General features: G+C 37.2%; 1 protein-coding gene across 2 annotated transcripts in view; it reads right to left on the reverse strand.

Moving 5' to 3' along the window:
- LOC148657607 (adenylate cyclase type 1-like) overlaps positions 1-24533 on the reverse strand; it is an 83945-nt gene that overhangs the window by 12346 nt on the left and 47066 nt on the right. For both annotated transcript variants that reach the window (XR_015941010.1, XM_088644058.1), the window contains exons 6-14: positions 23879-24037; positions 22466-22607; positions 19182-19337; positions 17570-17764; positions 14304-14401; positions 14111-14195; positions 3783-3872; positions 3064-3320; positions 2099-2225 (exon numbers count right to left, since the gene is read on the reverse strand). Coding sequence is in view for 1 of the 2 variants with exons in the window: in XM_088644058.1 (XP_088500184.1) it covers positions 2099-2225; positions 3064-3320; positions 3783-3872; positions 14111-14195; positions 14304-14401; positions 17570-17764; positions 19182-19337; positions 22466-22607; positions 23879-24037 (1309 nt within the window). In the remaining variant the exon portion in view is untranslated. The remainder of the gene's footprint in view (positions 1-2098; positions 2226-3063; positions 3321-3782; positions 3873-14110; positions 14196-14303; positions 14402-17569; positions 17765-19181; positions 19338-22465; positions 22608-23878; positions 24038-24533) is intronic.

A 24533-nucleotide genomic window follows, 5' to 3' on the forward strand; every position in this document is an offset into this window, starting at 1 on the left:
ACTTACTGTTTAGTTTCCATTGGCTAACGATGTAAAGGATATTTAAATGTTTTATTTCAAATCACATTTTAAACCTTTCTTTTCAGTTTTGACATGGCTGTGGTCCTCAAGAAGAATGTGTAATTATGATTCATAACACTGTCTTAGACTTAGACCACGCTTTCTAGTAGCAGTAAAACGGTCTTCTAATTTGCTTCACCTTGATGATTAGTTTTGTTGGGTACATACTGTACATACTGTAGCGAGCTCACTGGCACAGTTTTGGTTGTTCCATAGACTTGGATAAAACCCTTCTCGTTTAGAAAATAAGGTGGCATTTTGTGAGATTTCTTTACAGCTCTTTGATTAGAGATCCAGTACGCAGCTTCCCAAAGGAGCATGTGCTCCACATGAAAGAGCTAACATTCTTAGTGAGCTGACTGGCCTGGCAACTTCGATTCTCATTTCATCATGCAAATAATGTCTCAAAGAAAAGGCTTTGAAACGAAATGTGAAAACCTTCCACCAAGAATTGTCTCTCCTGCTCTCCTGACAGAAGTTTTCATCTTGACACAACTTTCATGTTATGTAGCTTCATTTAACAAAAAACGTTTTGTCACCTTACAATGTAGGCAGGGTGTAACGAACAGTTCTTTCCGGACCCTATGCGGACGACACAGTCCGACGGAGTGGGGAAACACTAGGGAAACGTCATGCAGGAAAACGGGGCTGAAGACAGGGGGGCGTGTCCAAGGTGCGCTGGTGCACGGGGGAGGCGTGGCCGAGGCGAACAATCCCAGAGAGTAATCCATAGAGTATCCAAAACACACGAGTAAGTCCAAAACCAGGAGATCCATCAGAACAAGAATTAAAAACCACGAAGGCTGGGTCGGAACCGGCGGACGGGGAACAGGAACGGGAACCGAGGTTAAAACCTTAACGGGACCAGGCGCTTCCTGGTCCCGGACTCGCACGATATGGAAATCAGATGCAGAGCCCGGAAGAGCGTCAGCGCATGGCTTTTAAGGTGGGCAGGGAATAGGGCGCAGGTGCATGGAATAAAGTCTTGAGTGATAGGGCTGGAGCACCCTTAAGGAGGGGGAACTAATATCGTGACACAGGGGGCTGTTATATCTTTATATTACAATTTTTTCAATATGCAGTAATAACTTGAGTATAGTTTATACTGTACATACTGTATATGAAAGTATATACAGTCCATTGTAATATGCCTCCAAAAGAAACTAGCAAGGTAAAGTGCTGTGATTGGGAATTATAGTTATCCAGGTCTTCTGATCAAATGTCGGACATTATCTTGTATGCCATTATTATCATCAACATATTGAATTACATAATATGTTTTATTGCATAAACACCAATGTCTTTTTTCAGTGGTTGCTTTTTCAAGCTCCATGATTCCAATTTAATATCTGTAGTCTATGGTTTTGCTACCTGCATGTAAGACTACATTTGCCTATTTGAAATTTCATCTGCCAAGTTTTATTTCCCCAGTCTTAAATTCTATTTAAATCTCTTTTTCTCTGTGGCTTCTACTCTGTTTGCTAATCTTCCTGCTTCGGTATTATCAGCAAACTCTGTGATGACACCCTGTCTGATACCAGGAAGTAATTTCCTAGCTTACAAAATCACAGATCTAACTGAAGTGCAGGTTTGAGTGGCACAAAGCGCCCTATTTTTAACTTGAACATACGAACCTACACTGTGCTGCAGTTGTCAATATTGAGATTTACAGACATGGATCTCTGAAGACACTGACAGCACAAGAAAAGTGCAGATGGAAAACATGAGCAAATTAAGAATATTGAATATTTTTTTAATACACTTATATGAGCTTCCGTCTAGTTTTGACTTCTTTCTTTTACTTCCTTCTTTTGGGTCCTTAAGTGTTCTTTAAGCGTGAAAGAGCTCAATGAATGACAAGTTGGGTAGGAATTTAGACACAGGAAGAAGAAGTAGTGGAACTCACCTTATAAAATGGGAAGCACGTGCCATTCCTAGGAGGTGATTTATCTGTTTTTTGATCTTCATACAACTGTTGTCATATGGCATGCGGTTGTTGTAAACTTTGGAGGTTTTGGCATGACTAAAATTTTCTTACCTGTATAGCCCAGAGGTAGTCTAGACGCAATTTAAGGTCCAGTTGTCTGGAATGAAGAACCAGAGCACAGACAAACAGCAGAATGGCCAGGATAGGTTCGTATCCACGGATGTAAAATGATCCTCCACTTAAAACAAAACAAAGACAAAACTCATGTTACTGCACTGGGGATGAGGAAGTGATTGCCCACACAAAACAGCTCGTGACTAACATGAATAATCTGGCCCTACTAGCTAAGAGGCTATACAATTACACTGCATAACTGAATATTAATCCAGTTGCCCTTCAGACCTATGAAGTATTACAGATGGGACAAATGTACCTTGTGCACTTCCCTTAGGGATAGGGTTAGATTTAGGTTTAGGAGTATAGTTTAGCCTATGCTCAGGACAAGGCTTTTGATTCTATGCAACTGATCTACAGAAGAGCTTGGTTATTAAACCTCTATATCCTACCTTTCTAAACCTTGTATAAACCTCATCAAAACAGTTATCAATACTTCAGATATTGGACGTCATTTGGATTTTAATGTAGTTCTCATCTTTTTAATGTACAAACTCATAAGAAAATAAGAACAGCTACGAAAGGAGGAGCGTATGTGACGGTGTTAAGATGGGGGTTTGAACCCATGCCACCACTAGATGACCATAAAGTAATAGTGATGACTTTGCTACAAATTTTTTATCTATTTCGTTCAACAACTTCAGTCCTTCAGTATGACACTAACCAAAACTGTATAAAGCAAATGTGACAATCGAGCAATTAATCACACACAAGAAAGACTGATTTTTTATTTTTGTTTCACACGGTAGCTAAACTCCTCCATATACCTTTGAAGAACAAAATAGAAAAACTTTCCACTGGAAGGTGTCTTGATTCAAAAGCTTTTGAGACAATCTGCAACCCAATCCAATCTATAGCCAAAAAGCAAAGCTTATTTTTCTTAAAGAAAAGTTGCCTCATACCTCACGGACTTCCTAAACCCGCTGATCTCCAGGATCACTATGTACAAGACACTGACAAGGAAGAGCAGGATCATTTTTGGCAATGAGGAAACGCGCAGGAATATTGCAAGAGTCAGGGTCCCGGCCACACAGGACAGGAAGGCATAGCGAGCCGAGTCACATGGCAGCTCGGTCATGGTTTTGTTCACTCCATTGGAGTCAATGATTACTATGGAACTGCTGGAATTGTTATTCCAAATCCAGGGCATGCAACCAACCTGGGAAGGCAGGAAAAACAAAGGACGTGTAAAGGGAATGATGGCATTATTACGTGAAGCAGCATCATGAATAACGACGTGAAGAAATCTGGCTCTGGCCTGGGGTCATTGCTTCTGACCTGGCTTGGGAGAGCTCTCTGCGTAAATATAATTTTTAACATGTCAATTGCTTATGGAACAGGCACTTATTGGAACTCCTTTCTTGTTTTCTACTGTATGTTAAACATATATTTGTGAAACGTGAGCGAGCTTTTTCCAAATTGAGATTTTCCCAATTTCAAAATTAAAAAGAACGTTTGTAATGAACAAAGATAAAATTAATCAACAGCAGGTTACAAGTACATAATGTGTGTGTGTTTGTTTCCTAGGGAATGACATAAAAACTCTTCACGTTAATGTAATGTTCATCACTGGCAATACTGTATGTACAGAAAGTTAATCTCAGGATTCAAGCGTGCTTACCACATATCCTTGGGCCACAGCGTATATTAAAATCACTATGAACACACACAAAACGGTGCGAATTTGTATTGTGAGGCACCCTGGAAAACACTGAATTGAGAAAAAAAAGACTTTACAATAGAGTAAATACAGAAAAACTTAATAAAGATATTTAAAGAAAAAAATATGAATAATGACTATTACTTGCACTAGTATGCTATTCTCTCTCAAGTATACAAATCACATACCACATCTATGGTCAGATGAAAGATGTTTAATTTCTTAAATATGCACAATTTCTAAATGCACATATGTATGTGACCCAAAAGCAATCTTAACTCATGTAGAAATAAAATTGAAAATTGTATGTAATCCAAATAAAGAGCAGGCACTATAAAATGACTTTCAAATAATGAGGAACATACTGTACAGATTCTAAATGAGGAAAATCCTCATTTCATACAACAAAAATGCTCTAGACCTTTAAATTGCAAAGTGGAATGAGCCTTAATCAATGATGAAACACTTAAGAGCAGGGGTTTCCAATCCAGTTATTCTTAAAGGTCACCCTGAATCACCTGGATTTTAAAGATTAGGAACCCTTGTTTGAGCAATTGATCAATTAAGCAAGTAATGCTTCAAGGAAGGGATCACTGATTTTTCAGGGCTGAAAAATACTGTGTTTTTGTTCCAAACAATCTCTAAATTACTTAATTGAACACACCACCTCTTTAAAAAGTCATAGTTAAGTTGTTGGCTTTTAAAAATTCTTTATTTAAAAGCTAGCTACAGTATACAGGCTCTCCAGGACCAGGGTTAGAGACCCATGGATTGGTGTTTCAACAATAAGAAAACACAAGGCTACCAGACTGTACAATACCTACACCAAGAGACTGCACCTGCAGTAGAAAATAATAATTAATTGTAAAAACTAAAAAAGCATGTAAAAATGTCACGATTGAACCTTTTTATTGGATATTGCATGCTAATCCACTGTACACTACAGAGACTAAACTAAATACCTCAAGTACAACAACATGTAATTGTGGTAAATGATAACATTTCAGGACTGTTACACTATGGATTTATCAGAAGCTTTATAGAATGCTTTCATTTGCTGTATGTGGTAATAGCTCAACCAGTGCATATTAAAATGTTTTCATAGTACTGTGCCTTCCAAAAGTATTGGGACAGCAATGTCAAACCTTATTTTTGCCTTACAATCAAACAATTTGTATTTTAACAAAAGATTCATATGAATGATAATTATATTCTACTATACATTTTTGCGTAGGTGTATGCACAGTATATATTTGATCATATTAGGAAAAAAAAACATAATTTATGTTCAATCCATGATTTCAAGTGACCATAAGTATGGGGACACATTCACTCTCACGTACATTTTAGAGAGTAAAAGTATACATGTGTAAGTCTTTGAGGCAAAAACAACATGAAGACTGCAACCCCTTGAGTTCACTAAACATTTTCCTTCGTTACAACAGGCAAAATGTTTCCGTAAACTTGAGAAATCATCAGTTACATCACGAGTACAGATGAATGAGCCAGCTCCAGAGGCGGACACTAGGCTTTCCAAATGAGGAGGAGCTCAGTGCATCTACAGTACATGTCCTTTATTTCTCCATACTGTAGCCTTTCCCTCACTTTGGTAAAGGTTTATCTTGGCCTTGTCTGACAATAAAACATTGTTTAAAAAGGGACTTACAGTATATCTTGCATAGAAACTTTTTTTAGTTTTTTTTTTTGCAAACTGGATTTTGATTTCTTTCCATGATAAACTGCTGATGATGGTACCTGTGGTTCCTTCATTCTGTATATTCAATGGTTGATTTTGGAAAGACCGATTTCTCTGCAAGGGCCCTAATTGAGTTTTTCTTTTCTTTCAGATTCAGATATGCACGTCCTGTGTACTGCATATATATGCAAGCTATAGAAAAGGGGCACAAATAACATGTGTTGTTTGTTTTGCTGTAATTAGACAAAGTTTTCCTAACACACAGTAGAGGTGTAATACAGTCCACACGACTACTTAGTTTCAGTATTTTAAGAAAACAAAATACATCATATTCTTTATTAAAAGAGCCTTAAAATGCTTTCCTGATTTTGATATTTTAATATCAATCTAATATACAGTGCTACAGCTAAGATACAATAGGGCGCTACAGCTCCACCTTCTAAAATAACAAAAATGGACCAAGAAAAAGTCTTTTATCATGCATATCAAAAGGTTTTAGCCACAATCCTGTTTTTTCAGACTCATTGTCAATTAGTTTTACCTGTCTTCTTAAAGAAATACATACCACATACTGTTAATTAAATTGTGTTTGAAAAGCTGCAGCATGACTATTTTAAAATAGTTAAATAATATTATAAAAAGTAAAAATGGAAATCTTCAGCCCATTTTTAAGGCTTTCTAAAATAATTATTTTTAATGTTTTATGCATAATGTCTTGTCTATGTTTTTCTATGTAGGCTGTTGAAGTGAAGGCTTTTACAGTACAAAAGTACAGAGGCTAATCTCTCTATATGGGTGCTAATGAATTTGAAGTATGGCTATTCAGTATGGCTATAATCAACAGCATTCTTAACCCAGAAACAAAACACAATGCTCTAGAAGTGGTTTCAAAATGGATCTTTAGAATCCAAATTTCACAATTTTCAGTCCTCAAAAGAATTGCCTTCTTTTGACACATTGACACATTTATTATAAACTGCAATGTCAAATCCTGGAACAATTTTTACTGTTTTACATGTTAAATAACTGTCTGTATATTAATGATATGTTAATTCAACATTTATTATGTTGTAAATATTATATAAATATTACATATCACCAGGATAAGGGTTAGAGGTAGGTGTATGACTCAGAAGTACTGTCGGTTGTGTTACTAAACTCAAATGAATCATTAGCACGCATTTTAATTAGTTATCACATGTATGTCTTAGAATGCTCACAAATAATCTGTGGTACACAATAATTTGTGAGCCTTTTGTCCCTTGATTTAAATAGAAATGTTCTTTTGTTGAAATGTCAGACCACCTTCTTTCAGCATTAACTCATGTCTTCTCATATACAGTAGCTTGAAGACTGTGTATTTTTTTTACAAAATGTAAATCTGTTATCTGATGAGATTTCAGACCCTATAACTGTATAAAAATATATCTTTTCTCTTTTGTAATGCATGCATAACTACTGTATAACCCAGGGGTCTCCAACCTTGGTCCTGGAGAGCTCCAGTCCAGTTGAATTCATTGGAATTCACCTGTAATGATTATCCACATGTGGAAGTGATCTGTTAAGCTCATAATTTGTTCCCCCAAAGGGAACTCCTGTACTTTAGGAACTGAACAGCATTCAGCTTTTTCTTTCAAAAGCGCTCTAGATAACTGAATTGAACAAGTCAGTTGTTTCACTGATAACAATTCGGTTATTCCAGGTCTTTTCAGATTGTGGATTTAATGACACCCTATAAACCCACTGGAAACGGAGTGTCCAGTGGAAGGGGTAGGTATGAACCTACTGCTATGAGGATGATAATGATAAAACTGTGGAGCTAGAATTTTATAAGATGTACTGTAACTCTTTGCACAGTGTGAAGCATTTCAAGCACAGGGCAGATCATATTGTACTGTGCATCTACTGTAAATGTACTGATCTTTGATTGTTGTGTAACCAATCAAAGGCTTTTATTTTACCCATTAGTTTTATAATTACTCAAGCCCCCCGCTCAGAACCGTAAATCATTTTCAATCTATCCATTTCCATAAGAAAACCTAAAGGCTAAAACGGCAGACTGTGTAGGATTTCTAACCCAAACTGCGAAAACACAAAATTGGGGCAGGCATCAAGAGCGACCAAGATATGTGATTTTTTTTGCTCATGAAAGTTGGCTGTCCTTTTGGCATGACAGGAGAGAGGGACATTAAAAATTATATAGACATCTACTTTGTTCAACAAACACACACAATGTTTCTCTAAGCACAAAAACAGCCACTCAAAGTAACTTTCAAGAATGTTTCTCAGGCAGCATCTTTTTATTGTATACATCATTGCAAGTTCTGTTGTTGTTTTGGCAGCCTGGCTTTGCAAGTTACTGACGGAACAGCCAGAGACAGAGAACTTCAGAACAGGGGCTGCAGACTACCGTACAGTACAAAGCACTCACAGGCCAGAGTACACGAAGGGAACTGTGTCCTGGTATGTGACCATTAATAATAAATTAATGACTTATTGCACAGTTATTAGTTGAAGATAGATGCTTGGTAATTATATATACCCCATCAATGGCTACTTCTTTCAATGCACTTTCCTTTTTCCTTACGGGCATCCACTGTGCTTTTATTATACCATTTTTGGAATGGTGTCCTCTGTCTAAGTTCTTCTGCTGAGATCCTTATAAACCACTAGTGATCACTAGTATAAACCCAGTAGTTGATTCAGTGCCTATCCATAGAATCTACTTTACCTCCCCTTTCCCTGCCACCTAAGATGGGTGTATTTTCTAATCTGCTGCAGGAAAGCGTGGTGGTCTCTAGGTAATTAAAGCCCTGCTTGCCTCCGGTCCTGCTACTTCACAACGATTCTTGTGGTTTAATCAGTGTGGCTGACTGGCATTACTGCTGCCACACGTATGACTGGTCTCTCCATTGGCACTTGTATTTGACATATTTGCCACTGATTTGCATCTACTATGTAAATGTGATTAATTTTTTAATTAAAGATAAATATACAGTACTCATATCAAGTACTTTACTCTTGGTTAACAGCATAATCTAGAATGGTCTTGAAATGGTTTAACTAAATTTAAACTCAGTAAAGACAAGAATCTTAAACTTGTGTAACACTGTGATACATACTGTACAGTACTACACATTATCTGCCACCCTTATTTCTTATTTTTTTTCTGCGTGTGGGAGGAGTGTTAATACACGAGCTCCAGAGATATTAAAGCGTAGAACAAATGCTTGCTACAAATCGACAGCCGATAAATTTGTTTTACATTCTAACTGATTATTGGAATGCAAAAATGTGAAAACAGGAAGAAATAAACACTATTACCACTTTATGCAGCATGCAATGTATTTTACAGTAGTCTGTGCTTTCTTGCGGCTGGTGGTATGTCACTGGTTTGGATGATTTGTATCTCATATTTCAAAGTGTTTCTGAGTCTTGAATCATTGTTGCATTTTACACATCCAATCAGCAAATGTCTTGATATACACAGTTGAACTAAATGTTGTTGACATTTAATACAACGGATGTTGTCCAAAATGGAAAACATATTTGATTCAAACACAGTTTTCCTTTTAAAGAGGATGTCCTGTTTCTCTTAACCTAATTAAGAAAATAGATCTATACTAGAAATATTTTTTTGGAGAATATCCAAGCTTCAAGGACTGCTACAAAAAGGCAGACCTAATGTTTTGAATGTGCATTAAGTTTATCTTGTACTGTATTCTGAAAACAATTCTTTATACATTGCATCATAATGCCCATTGTTTGCGTGCTACTGTATCTATTCTTAACATTCTTAGGCTGAGTCCAATCCTTGAGAGGCTCTGCAGCATTGAAAATCACCACTACACAGAAGTGTACTGATTAAAACACCGTTTCTTTATTTGGCACCAAGAGGGATTAAATGTTAAATGTTAAAGAGATTTGCCTTAGTCTTGATCAGTACTTATTTTAGCTACAGACAACTGTGCCCAGTTTGTAGCATAGTTTAACAGAGGTTTTACTTTTTATATAATGGAGAAAAAGTAAATTGGTACTGTAGCTGAAAATTGAAATGTAGGGTTGCTTTACAGCATGCACCAAATTATGTTATTCAAGCAATATTTTATGAAAAGAAAATCCTTTTAATCCTTAATTTGATAAAACACATAATGTAGAATGGTATGAAACTACAACAAAAATGAACAAACACTGGAGAATAGCATGAACACACACAGGTTTCTTTACTGTATGCTTTTCATTAATACTCCTTTAGATGCAGATGTTCTGATATGAAAGAAGATGTAATGACTGGAAAAAACAGGAAAGCAAAATCCTTTGCAACACCCTGTTATCTATAATCAGTACCTCACAACACAAAAATAAAACCCCACTCTGCAAAATTAAGCAGACACTCTAAAATGGACCTGCTGCACACAGTAGTTCAAGAATGAATAGAAAATGTACTGAAAAGATAAAAGTAAACAGACACTGCTGTACAAAATAGGAGTCCTGGAGACTGGCAATTCAGGACTGTAGTCCTGAAGTAGTCTTTAAGTATATTTAAATCATCAATGTGTTTTTTATACTTCAGTTCAATTACCTGATCCTGATGTAATACTGTACAAAATATACACGTGGTCTTTAGTGTTCCTGAGCAATTATGTAATTGCCTACAATGACGTAATTAAAAAATAAATGTTACTAATGGACTTTCAAAATGCAGATTATTACCTTTTCTTGTTAAAGCATATGTAAAAAATGTTATATTTTTGCAATTTATTTAAAGACCAGAAAATTGTACTACTTTGCATAGTGGATTTGTTGTGTAATATTTACTGTACATTTGCTTTGTAAAATTCAATTTACAAATCCTATTCGTAAAGAAAATGTTCTTTCTGCCACTTCCAAACAATGTGCAGCTTCAGAAAGCTCTGTGGATATTACACATACATACTTTATATTGTAATTGTGGTAAGGAAGATAAAGTATGATTACTTTAGTTCAGGATTCTTTGTATTACTACATCTAATTCTCATATTTTAACATTTGCTTCAGGTAAAACTAGAAATGAAATGAGTTCTGAATCTTCAACACTTGCATGGAACTAAGAAACATTTCAGCATTTACAGTTACAATCACAACCGTTGTTGGTTAAGATTTAGCTTTCGATAATGTAGTATACTGTACATATAGCTTGTTGTTTGTCATGAAATAACACATTGCAGCTGTTCAGGGCATATGCTCAAACACTGCAGATAGATGCAATTATCACGTATTTACAGCATTTTGCCAGGTTCCAGGAAATGTGAGAGATGTGAAAGTGAAACTAAACTGTTCTCTTCTTTCGTTTCCAAGAGCTTGTGCAGCACAGGTACACGCAGAAGGAGTCCTCTGCCCTTGCAGTGAACACATCTTGATTCTATGTTTTGATTGCCGCTGATTAAAGCCACCTAACATTAATGATGCCATTAACTGTAGCCAAACTGTCATTTAGAGACGTGTCTCTAAATGATATCTTGAAATGCTTCTGGGTATCTTTACCCCTGAGCACAAACTATACCAAAATGCAGAATGTATTATGTCATTTTATAAAAATTGTATGCTCCAAAAAAATTGCAGAATGTCACTCCGACAATTTTAAACATTTGAGCCCTCTCAGCCTGTAACCTCCTGAGCCTTGGATATACCCACAACAAGGACAGATACTTGCAGTGCCCATGGACACTGAAAGCCATAGACCCCTATAGCCAGTTTCCGCCTTGAATTTTCTCCCCTTAAATATTTTTTTATATCTCTGCAGCAGAACATAGCAGAAACCTGGTTCAGGTCTGAAATTGAAGCTAACCCCCTTGGCTTTGAGTGTGAACAGGAAAACTTCTTTTATCTCTTATTGTGCACAAATCTTCTCTCTTTATGTGTCAAAGTGCTTGTAGGCCTTGCCCTAGGTGTCTACTACCTTCAATCAGTCAATTTGAAAACATTCTACATATTTTTTTGTGAAGACTGGATCTGGAATGAAATTTCTCGCATCCCAAAAACATGTTTAAAAGTTATTGAAAGCCAATATAAATATGCAAAAGCCATTGCAGTTGCCATAAAAAGCCTTTAGGCACTGCTAGAGAGCCGTTTCTGCTGTTAGGCATTGAAAAAAACCTGTAAAACAATGACCACTGATAAGAATCTGATTGACTACCCTTTCTGTGTCAATGATCCACAGTTGGAATGTAGGTAGATGACAGCCAGAGGCTCCCAGAGGAAGTCCTGTCCCCTAAGGGCTCTGAGAGGCTGAAAATACAATGAATGAGAGCGTTTTCCACCAATCAGACCAGGTTTTTTGAGGCGGTCAGTTTCAAAATTCAATTCTAATAGCCAATACTTTTCAGTTTCCTCCAACGCATAGAAGTGCATCATCAGATAAAAAGTGTTCTTGTGATCGATTGTCTTGGTGTGTTGTGGTGCTGAAAAGGGTTTTATGAAGCTCCAGTTGTCTATTTCTGATTGATAAAATGTTTTCTGTAAAGGTTTTTTGGTCTTGTTGGTGAAACTAGATGAAATGAGACATGTATCTTAAGTCAACGTTGACTTAGCTCAGACCCGCCGGCGGTTCCGTGGTGCACTATGGAGCATGTTACTGCTTCACTCACTGCTACAGCAGTACTGATGCTACAGTGGTTTTACAGGGGAAATGCAGCGCTGTTTTTATATTTCGGGGTTATAAAGAATCAGCGTTGACAAGTGCATTTCAAACCACAACAAAAGTAGAATGTACACAGTAACTTGTAAAACCTCCAGTTTACATCACAAAATAGATTAAATTTCCAGGTACTGTAGGCGCAGCACCATCTTCAATTTAGAACAACGCAACAAAACCTCCAGTGACATGGCTTGTGAATACACCTCTTTTAATCCAATGGAAATATTGATTTAGATTTTGAGGCAGTTTTACCAACAGATACGGCTTGTTAACTCTGCATGCAGATCATGTGAGAAGATTTCTGTGGTGCTTACTTGTTCGCTGGTACATTGCATTGCATTACTCGTTACAGTGACTAGTGAGCGGGAAGGGCACTTCAAGTTGCAATTCTTGCAAACTCTCGCTCTTGGCTGTAGTGAGACCAGCGTGTCCGACAACATGGCGACTTACAGTACTTTCACAACGTTTGTGACTTTCTGTCTTATTCGAAATTAGTAAAAGTTTTCTATAAAGTCAATGTTTATTTTGTTACTGGGATTTAATAACCGATCAGAGAATTTGGGACTGCAGTTGTGCTGTAAACATGTCAACATCCTACATGATCCTAACACTTGTGTAAGTGTCATGGCAGAAATGTAGGCAAACTTCTACTTGTGTTACATTCACAACGTCTCCTATTTCCAGTTCTAACTCTTAAAGTTCCCTTCTTAGTCCTGTGACTAAGTCCTTATTCAATTCCTCTATAGCCCCAGTGAGTTTGCAAGACATTTATGCATGAATACCCATGATATTAACATGATACCTTCTTCTAATGAATTCCAGATAGCATAGCTTTTTGTCTGAGGTTCCAAACCTACATTTGGGATACACATCTCAATTACTCTTTAGTTTGGAAACACTTGCTCTCAGTAAGTAGTGAGCAGTTAATTCATGTAATGGCTTTAAATTCAATTTACACATCTACTTTATCGGAAAATCTCATTTCTGTCACCTCCAAGAAAATTTGCAGCTTAAGTAGACTCTTGTATCTCCGTGTTGAATACAACAACAATCTAAACTGTGTTACAGTGCTCAAATTATCAGTCTCCTGTTACACTGCATCGACCTACTGTGTCATACAAGGCTAAACTAACAGCTATGGATATTCTGTCCATTATACACTTGGTGTCATATCACAGCTACATTGTGTCACACTACCTAGAAGTACTAAACAACTACTGTACATGGATAGAAGATAGAGGACTATCAAGGTATAATGTAGTGGTATGGTGCTGTCCTTGTAATAATGGTGATAAAACATATTAGGGTCTCTTACTTCAGGATCTAGAAGATAAACAGTAAAAACTGAAGTTGCCTGAAAAACACTGAATTACTTTGTAGGCCCTAAAATAACACACAAGCCTAATTACATACCCCTGATTTTCTTGGTATTTGCGATATATTAGGCAAGGTGACAGGCAGTATTTTATGAAATTTCTAAAGGAAAAGAAAAACTCAAAATAATGAACTTCATACAACGCATAAGCCTTATGACTTATGAGCCAGATTTTATATAAATAATCAGAGCTTCTTCGTAAGAATAAATTATGAATGGATCACAGAAAAAAATAATGGCAATCTAGTCAATGGAACGTAGTCTATATACCGTAAATGTCTAACACAAAATCAAGTCTGCAGACTATTGTGATAGGCTGACAATGAAAAGACAACCAAAGTGAGAGCAAAAAATGAATATTTAAACGATGATATGACATATGATTCCATGCAAATAAAGATAAAACAGATCATTTTGAAAACAGGTGATAAAATTACATTAAAAAATGCCTGTTGCAATTGAAACACAAAGTGATTGATTAGTCAGGAAATTAGTACTCATGGGGGAAGAAACAATTGAAGAAAACATAAAGCAAGTATTACCTGTACTCTAGTGACATGCAGATACATAATACAAGAAACAAGGAAGCATATGCAGAATACCAAGAGGACAAGAACAATTGTGCTCCTAGAGAAAAGCACAGAGGGTGACACGTTAGTACATGGTAATTTTTAAGAAGGCAAAATTGTTATGAATGAACTGAGAAATAAAATTTTAACATCTGCGAATACATACTGTGGGATTATTAGAAGGTAAATGAGGCCAAATAAGGCAGCAAGGATCAGAGAGAGAACTACTGCACTGGTAAAATATTCATCATGAAGCTGATGGTACTGTATGGGGAAAGAAAAACAAAATAAAAACGCATCACATATTGTGCCTTTAACATGGAAATTTTAAAAACATTTTAAACAATAAATATTGCACTTGCTGGTACTAGATGATTCATTCACTCAACTCTCATTGCAAAGTCTGGTTATATTTAGGAGGCATATCAATATATCTCCTAAAAATATTAAATAAACCATCTTAATTAATAAACTCTGAATAAACCCCCTCCTCTAGGCAACCCAGAAACTCCTTCTCTTGTCAACATACACATGAAATGACCCAAATATTCTCATCCGTTCCTATTTTGATGAAATGTGGAGGCAGAAGACAAGTCTTTAGATTATTAGGCTGGCGTGGGTGGATGTCTCTGATCTGACACACGCTTTTTTTTCTGTGTCACAACTGCTTTTCTGCTTTCTAATGTATTAAAGAGAGATCAGATCAGACACATTAAAATAAAATTAAATTCTCGAACAGTATCCTAAAATGGAAGCGGGGAAGCTGTGTATCAAATATTTGAGAAAAGGCCTGAAAACAAAATACAATTTTTTATGCAAAGTCGCAGAACATCTTCCCATGCAGTGATATGTTATTAACAAGCTTGCTCCTGCAGTATTTAACTTGAATTGCTTTAGAAGTGCAGAAATCATACTTTTTTTGTTATTTGCAAAACTGGCCTGTTGGTAGTTCAGGAACTTTTCTATTTTATGCTCAAAAAGCTAATGTTCAGTTATCGTATTTAGCTATTTAATTTTTGCATTGCAAATTGCAGAATACTGGAACTCACATTTGTTTTGCTAAATTAAGAAGAAAAAGCATCTACAGTATGTATAATTTCTGTTTCTTTTGAAAGAAAAAAAATCATTATCAATTTATATTATAATAACTGTAACACTTTAGTTAAAAAGAGTATCGTTGTGAAGGGCTTGCAAATGACACTATCAATACAAAATAGCTATTATCACTCAAGTGTCCATTAATTAAGCATTTGTACATGAGAAAAATCTGATTTGTTATTTAACAAATCCAATAAATCATAGCTAGTGATATCTGCTTGTTACATTCAGGATTAATGCATTTCAGGTTTGCTCAAATAGTGTTTGAATTTATGAAAATTGTCCTTACTGCCTTCCCATTGCCACTCACGGATATCTGTTTAATCTGCTCCATTGCATGGTATGGTACAGTAACTGTGAAAGTAAATAATAAAGTAAATTGCAGTTAATTAGAAACCCATCTTTATATACTTAAAAAAAAAAGAAAATTATTGACACTGTGTGCGCACACGGGAAAGCACTGTGTTGGGATGGACCAGATTGGCCATGAAGATGGCAAATGATTCTTTGTGATATATTGGTGAATAGTAAAGACACTGTATTATAATTAAATTGTTTGCAGTACAAAACAATCATTATAGTATATATTCCTTAACAAGGTGTCATCCATAAATTAATGCATCCCTGAATTTCATGCAACTCGTATTGTAATTCTTGCATCTTTTGTATGAGGGTGGCATGTTCATGAGATTCTTGTTTAAACTACAGTACATTCCCCAGAGAGCAATGGGGAATTACATGTTATCCTTCATCACGTGAACAATGAGAACACAGTTGATCAAGTGACATTTAAAAAAACTGAAGCTGAGCCGTCAGCCTCTGCTTGCCAGGAAGTGAGCAGAGTCCCTTTGGGGGAGAGGAACAAGGAAGTGACTGAAGTAAGTCTGCAATATTCAATGGCCTTCACACAGGAAATGAGTCTGTCTCCATTGGCCACCCCCCTTACCTTGCTCCTGATTTAGCTTGTCAGGTAAACTGGTAACATACTGAACGATTTGCTTTTAGGTTAGCTGAACGGGGCATGATGTAATTCTGTTTATTAAACAGGTCATTGATGTTCATTATTTTAAGGACAAATTAAATGAAAGGAAAAAAGGTTTTCATCTGAAATACAGGACGTCCAGGCTAACAGGATGTTGTTGGCAACATTAGCGTGACCAAAGTAGGCATGATACTGTCGATGTGTTGTGAGTATTTTATTTGAGAGAGATTTGTGAAAGAGTCTCAGGAAAAGACTTTATTGTGAAGCCAGTAAACAGTTTAGCTGCCCATATGTTTAAGGTGGGGCAAGTGTACAAGATGAACAGCTGGATCACGGATAGACCAAGGTTTTGTTTATGTGGTTGTTTTTTTTTTCTATTTTGTTACGCTATAAACATAAAACCTGCTACGAATTTTACCTTATGGCTGTGAGCATGTTTTACCAAGATCTGCCTAGTATAAAAACATCCTGTTAAGGTACCCTGAAAGTGTCACACTTTAAAACATCAGGAAAGATACAGATCTATTCATCATGATCTTTTTCTTTGGTAGCATTCGCTCAGCAAAACACAGCGGTGCCTTCTTGTCGTTTAGCTGACGATGGCGATCATCTGAGAGAAGGGATGGCACCTGATTTCAAGGTTCACTTTAGCAAACATATAGTTCTGCTTTTAAATCTTTATCAGAACCATTGTTACTGAACTGGTCTGATTATACATTGACTGCTTATTGAAAATATGTGATTTTGTCTTCTGTTTTGCACCTGTCAACCCAATTTTTGAGTAATTTCATCTTTGTAATCTTTGAAAAGTAATGTTATACATCTTGTCACCATTCGAATGAACAACCATACTGTAGCTGATTTACGACTGCTTTACATTGTTTTTTTATCCAAGGGAAAACTGAATCAGAAACAAATGCAGATTTCCTAATTTCCACTGGCTTGGGAAGGCAGTGAGTCACGAAATGAGCAAGCCTGAGAAGTATCTGTTGTATCAGGTCATTAAGCCCCTTTTAAAGCTCTGTAAATGTATTGCAGATTATAAAGAATACAAAACAAACTGTTAAAGGGAAATCCATCCGACTTAAAAGCTTGTGTGTCATAGTGGTAATTATTTCTGCACGTCTAAAACATAAACAATGAAAAAGGTAAGCCTGGCATTAAAACAATTTTAATATTAGATTTACAAACAGTGCTCATAATTCATTTGATCTAAACTACAGATTATTTCCTGCATAACATTTTAGTGCGTCTAAGAAAATCTGATGTTTTCAATGAAGATTAACACAAAACAATACTCGTACACAGCCAGACAGAGAAAGAATGAACAATTTAACACAAAATTCACTTACTTTCTGTTCCCGCTCAGCACGTTTGTACATTAATGTGATGAAATGTAAATCTGCCATTTCTGACTCAGTCTGTCGAGCTTCTATTAGGCGACTGATATACCTGTTTACTCTGGTGCCAGGGGTGTTGTGTATTACATTAGTTGAAAAGGATGTACGATTCCTTAGCTTTTCAGAAGCAGTTCTGAGTGCCCTTCTCTGTAGAAAAAAAGGTGGGAGAATACTGTATATTTTGCATATAAAATCTCAATTTGTTATTCCATGCTACGCACGTTGAATGTTCCTCCCTATATAGCATCAAGAAAACTCATTACCACATTTCAGAAAAGTATGTCCCACAAGGGATCTTAAGAGGGCACTTAAATTATGTACAGTTTTAAACGGTATGTGAATTACACAATTAATGGTATCAAAGAACTAGACTTGTCAGTAGCTTGAGTGTAAATCAAGCCTAAAATCAATTAAGTGGTAACCTAATAAAATCATAACTGCTGTTATTGTTAAACGCTCTGAATGGAACCCATGCATACAGTACCTGCTATTTATCTTCAACGCCAAATCTAACAGCTGGGTGTTTTGGGCATCTTTAACTATAGCTTGTCTATATTGCACTTGAACAGCTACTGTACATGACAGAAGCAGTAAATGAGAGAAAGGAGGGACTGGCTTCTTGGTACATTTTTTCAGCACCGCCATGAGAGTAAACTGTTTGATGCTTCTTTCTTTCAATCTCAATAATTTTTTTTGGCAAGACCTATGAATTGCATAACATTGTTGCCAAAACAATATCAATTTTAAAGGTATTTACAGACATTTGAGATGCTCAGTTCTGGTGTCATAGGCCGTGACAGGAGGTCACATACTGGGTTGTGGCCTCTGTTGACTGGAAGCTGTTCTGATTCTGGCAGGTGTGGGAATTCTGGGATTAGATTCAAAATTCTTCCAGTAACTGTTTTAGGGCCTTGCTACTGTGCATAACTTTCACTTTAATAATTACTTCCTTTTGGTTTTTGGTAAGAAGGGATTCCATTCTTCCAAGTGTACCTAGCTGGCCCCAACCTCAGAATAAGGAAACATTTACAAAATGAAACCCTAAGCTTTATTTAAATGAAAGCGAGCAAGTTAAATATGCCTATTACGTGTTGATCACCATTGCCTTGACACTCAATAACAAGCTTACTGCAAATTGAACCATTTAATTTGGTTTTAAAATTCACTACTAAATCTAAACCTCTGATTTTTGTAGCCTTTTCAGTTGGAAACATACTGTATATTCATAGTTTGCAGTTTACTAGTCTTATCACCTAATTCTAGACTGCCTGGAACATTTTGTAAATTTAGGAATGTTTTTTTTTGCATTCATTTTATCCAAGAAGCACAGAAATCCTGTCAATCCTTAAAAGGTGGGTAGTTGGACTTAATGCCGTGAGCCAGATTAGAAGGTAAACCACAACAGGGATTTAACTCCATCAGCTTTGGAACATAAAATAAATACTTAACCGTTTAACAACATTATCACATAGACCGCTTTCTGGACAAAAGGAGGAATGATGCACACAAATACACATGGGGAATATAATGTAAGGTCGCTATTGATTGTTCACATTGATTTTACCTTGTCATCATCCTCGCAGGTCATGACGTTAGAAAAGGGAATCTCAGCTTTGAACATCTTTCTGCAGTGCATGAGCTGAACCAGCAAGTAGCAGACTGTTTTGAACTTCATCCTTTTAGCAGGCTTTATATCGGAGAGGATTAATCCAGGGAATATCTGTCAAAACAGAATAAAAGCTGTAATCAGTGTGTCGTGTAATGTGATTTCTAGGAATCGCCAGACTAAAGTTCTGTTTACTCATTTAACTTTTAAAATGTTTTTTACCCAAGTTTATTCTTGGGCACAGTGGTACAGTATCTATTGAAAAACAGTTTGTTATACAGCAGTTTTATTCTTGGAATGTGCAAGAAAAACAAACACAGTAACCCTCCTTTAATGCCAAATTAAGGTCATCTCAGACAATGTTTTTTAACTGTTATCACAAGAAGCACAACTGTGATTTTATTGCACTGCTATGCTTACAATACATCAACACAATATCAGCACCAAAGAGAACATGATAAGACTCCTATGACTTCTATGAAAATAATTTTTTTTTTTTCAAATTATAATAACACATAGGATTTGAATCCACTGAATCCTGGAAAATGTTCATATAGTTTCTACACTTCTAAAACCTCTCAACACCACCTTTGATCACGACCAATTAGCACCTGACTCCAGATGTCTTTCTGCCACTCCATTGCCAAGAGCGTACACCATAGGTAAAGAAAAACCAAACGTCTTGAAGTACTCATGCAAAATAATCTAAGATACTGTGATGCAAGAGGAGTAAATATATTGATGCACAAAGAAACGCAACAGGTTGAACATATTTCATCAAACACAGCAATAACTGAAATCAGAAAAATCCCAGAAAAACGCTACCGAAATGGAAGTTTTGCAAAGTCAGTATCAAGTATGACATCTTTGAATGTGAACACAGTCCTGTCAGTACTGCTGCACAGATCGGTGCGAACGCTGGACTGACTGCAGTGGGATGTTCTGTCACTCCCCCTGTGTGGCTGCAGCAGAGGCCAGCCAGTTGCTGGTTCACCCAGGCGTTTACTGTTGATAGCATTGGTGGGTTAGCTCCATGGTCAGCTGGAAAAAGTTGGCTCTGGCAAGTTCTCTGGATTGTTTTCCTGAAGCCATGCCACTGCAATCTTAGCACTTTATGGCGTCCTACCAGAAATCCGACACTTATGGAGTCATCTTTCAGTAACAGGAGAAATTCAAAGAGGTGACTTTCGACTCAAGCACTTGATTATTGACCCTCTGATCGTGCAGTAAGGTTGTCTTAAATCTGCCCCTAAGGCATCCTTGTGTTAAACAGATACCATCCCCATATCAATATACAGTACAGTATGTCTGCTGCCCCTCTGATTGAACTGAAAAATGCTACAATCTGCACAGAGCTCACCACAGCCTTTCTACAGGTTGTCTCCTGTCTGCAAAATTGCATCATTGGTGCATAAAACACCCCCAGAATTCCCTGAGCAGCTAGCTCAGGTGTTTTCTATCTTAACAGGATATCTTTTAAGATATTTCTATCTTAAAGGAACCGGGCTTCTTGAAATGCTAGCTACACAGGCAACTATGTGATTAATTGCTTCAACAACCTAACATGCGTTCAGAGACAAAAGAGAAGCAAGAGTACTAGTTTTAGTAGCAGAAAGTCTTATAAAGTGATTATAGATTTAAATACAAATAAATGTATTTAACTCAAAGGAAAGCAATGTTCTAGGCTGCTGCGGGCCACTAACCACATAAATAGATTTCATGTCCTTGTCACTGAAGTAGAGAAACATAGGAGACGCTGGGAGAGCTGTTCATCGTTAACTGACTTTCCTGTGAATACAGTTCATCAAGAAGAATTCTTTGCAGTTATGTAATCCATACAGATTTCAACCCAAAGGATCTTAACCCAAATTACATATTGTGTGCGACCCATTTCTTCTAGCACTGAGGTGTCCCACCCGCCTGGATGATGCTCGGCAGCCATTATGCGTCAATAACTCCAATACACCGCAGTTCAGTTAGAGATGAGTGAAATTACTTCACATATTGAATTGAGGGAGAAAGTTAGGCAAGAAAGATACTACGAGATGCTGTTTGTTGATCACCTTTGAAAGACCCCTAAACATGATGTTGCTTTCTTAAGTTCTAATAACAGCAGAACACATTTGTTTCTCATTTTAAAATTAGTAGATTTTTTTTTACATTTGATTTTAATTTTTAATTTTTGATATTCCTGTTTTTTTTTCCTTCAGTATTATAGCGATCAGTTTAGACTATGTATGGATAAGTTGTGGCTTTCATTTCTTGGTTTGGGAGGTGACACTTTGCCATTTACAAAGCGATTAAGTGCGACAGTAATTATTTTTTCCCTGTTCATTCTGGTAACTACTATAGTAGTGAAAGTGGCCAGCTAATCATGACTAAAGTGTGTTATCACATTCATATGAGAACCATAATGATCACTTATGTAAAACACTTAACACGTTGCAATGCTTTTTGTTTCTCTTTTGGATGTCACTGGAATTGACTCTCATGAGAATAGGAAGTTGAGAAGTAGGACCCAGTCCACTCACACAGAGATGATGTTAACAAAACTATTAAACCATCACCTAACACATTCATGCTCCATGTTTCATCATCATTATTAGCTGTGGAGGAAATGTTTTATTTTTGTTTTCAGTAGCTAATAATTTGCTGCATGATTCACATCTGTTGGAAGCTCACTGATAATGGCTGGAGTGAGCAGTAGGCGATTGCAGAAGGCTACAGTAAAGGGTGAATCTGGAAATTGTCTCTTGAGAGACTTGAAGGACTCTGCATGTGCAACGTGCTGCATCATCATCAACCCCTTTCCAGCTTTATCTTTCAAGAGCTGAGAGCGAGTGTGACGATGATCCTCAAACTGGAAACTGACTTCAGTGTGAGCAGTGTGAAGACACAGCTGGCGCAAAAACCAGCAGACCAGGGCTTGGGACCACTGCCTCAGCCACTTCCACAGGCCGTCGTCTGGTCCTAGGCTGTTCTCTTTCTAGACAGGCCCTATTGGAGCCGTTATTTGTTGATAAGCTTACAGTAGATTTTTGAGAAATGTTTGTCTTCTTTGATTTGTAATTTTCTGTCTTTATGCAAGGACTATTGGCTTTTTTCTTTAAAAAAAAAAGACAAATCACTGTACTGTATGTTGCTTCCATTTGAGTTGGTCTCATTGGATTATCCAGCTGAATGGAGAGTTGGGAAGGGGATTTATGGTGGCCCTTAAATATTAAAAACCCTGGTTTCCTTACCTTTCGCCGATGAGATGGCACAATAAAAAAGGTTTCAATGTCGTGTTTCTGAAGAAAGCTGTTTCTTTCATGGCCATATCCTGGCTCTACTTCATAGTCGCCATTGAGGCACTCCAGAGTGGTTTTTGTGATATGAACCTTCCTATGAGGAGGTGGAGAGGAGAAAATCTCTCAGTGTGGTATTATTTTAAGACAACATAACATTTGAGCACAACTTTCTATGTAGCACTACCTAACTGATAAGATAAAATAATCTTTGACTGGAGGTCATCAATACCCTAATAATAATGAATACTATTCATTGTCACCAGTTACCAGTCACCAGTTTCACCTATTCATTTTCAGCAGTCCACTGTACGGCACAGTATCAAGAACAATAGCAATTACACAAACATACTAATTGTAACGGAACAGTTCTTTCCAGACCCTATCCGGGCGACACAATCCGGGTTAGAGTGAGAAAACCCGGGGGGAAAGTCTTGCAGGAGACGGGAACGAAGACGGGGGCGTGTCCTTGGTGCGCTGGTGTACGGAGAAGGTGTGGCCGAGGCAAACAATCCAAAGAATAAGTCCATGGGCGAATCCAAAAACGGGCGAAAGTCCATGGCCAGGTGATCCATCCAAAACGAAGGATTAAAAACAGGAACCGGGTCGGAACCGGCGAGGGGAACAGGAACAGGCACAGAAACCTAAAAACATAACGGAGCCAGGCGCAACCAGGTCCCGGGCTCGCACAATATGGGAATCAGATGCAGAGCCCGGATTAACGTCAGCGCCTGGCTTTTAAGGGGGACTGGAAGGAGGCGAGAACAAGGAACAGGTGCGGGGAATGAGGCAAACAAGGAAGAACTGGCGCCCTTAAGGGGGAGGGACTACAATCGTGACACTAATAATACTGGTTCATTTCTATCAGAGTCATGTTGCTAAATGTAAGTGTGTTTTAGCTTGTTAACATCACGCTATTTCTGATTAATGTTTCTTTTTCCATTGATTCTGCTGATGGACTTTTGGTATGTTTCTTTTACTGAATATCGTGTATCCGAGACAGCACCTCTCTGTTGGTACAACTAACTTTATAGAAAAAGTAATGTAATGTGAACAGTATATATATACAAATCATCTTGTACAGTGAAACCTAGAAGGTTATGTTAGGAGTACATACCTTATTAATGGACAGTATTGTAATTAAAGTTCTACATATTTTTCCAATAAAATACAACATTGATGTTGAATCATTGATGAGCTTTCAGCCCTCAGGAACAGTTTTACAGGGGTTGGGGGGGGGGATACAGGTTGTTCTTTTAATATTGAATACTGGGTACAGATCCTTTCAAATCGCAGATGTGCTCAAGAAGAGTGTGGACTGTCGCTTCTCTGTTAAACGTGTGGAGTACTCCGAATGCAGAGACTTACCCAGGCAGTCCACCAGCTTCCATTACATTGGCCAGTGTGACGTCATTGGACCAGACATCGTACTGCCACTTGCGGAGCCCCAGGACACCACAGAGAACTCTGCCTGTGTGAAGCCCAACCCTCATGTTCAGATCCACTTCTGTGGCCTCGGCAACAGACCTGGATGATACCGGCAACGACATGTGGCAGAGAATTCAGGATCACGGCCCAGGGTTTACTTTGAACTGTTGTGCGAGCTGCTGCAATTCATCCCTTCACAACATATGTTAAAAAACACACAGACAGTATTATAGCAATTCATACTGCTTAACATGAGAAGGAAAATTTTAGTAATCCAATGGAAATAGTGCATTAATTGTTTCATTCTGTTTGCGAGAATACCTTAAGATTGGCAAAAATATGTTGAAATAAAAGTACCAAATTTACATTCCACTCTTATTGTTTTTTTTTTATTTCTGACTGACACTGAAGGCTGACAGCACAGATAACACATGTAAGATGGAGCTCATTAGTTTGTGACAAGCAGGCTTTTAAACCTTTAATCTCTTTTGTTTAGCTTTCAGGACAGTGACCTGCATAGTCTTAGTTTCACATGGCAGCCAAGTCCTGGACAGAAACCATAAAAATACAATTTATTTATAATGAGTCATAGCAT

The sequence above is a fragment of the Lepisosteus platostomus genome, chromosome 8 (assembly GCF_059453375.1).
Source record: "Lepisosteus platostomus isolate fLepPlt1 chromosome 8, fLepPlt1.hap1, whole genome shotgun sequence".
NCBI classification, from domain to species: Eukaryota; Metazoa; Chordata; class Actinopteri; order Semionotiformes; family Lepisosteidae; genus Lepisosteus; species Lepisosteus platostomus.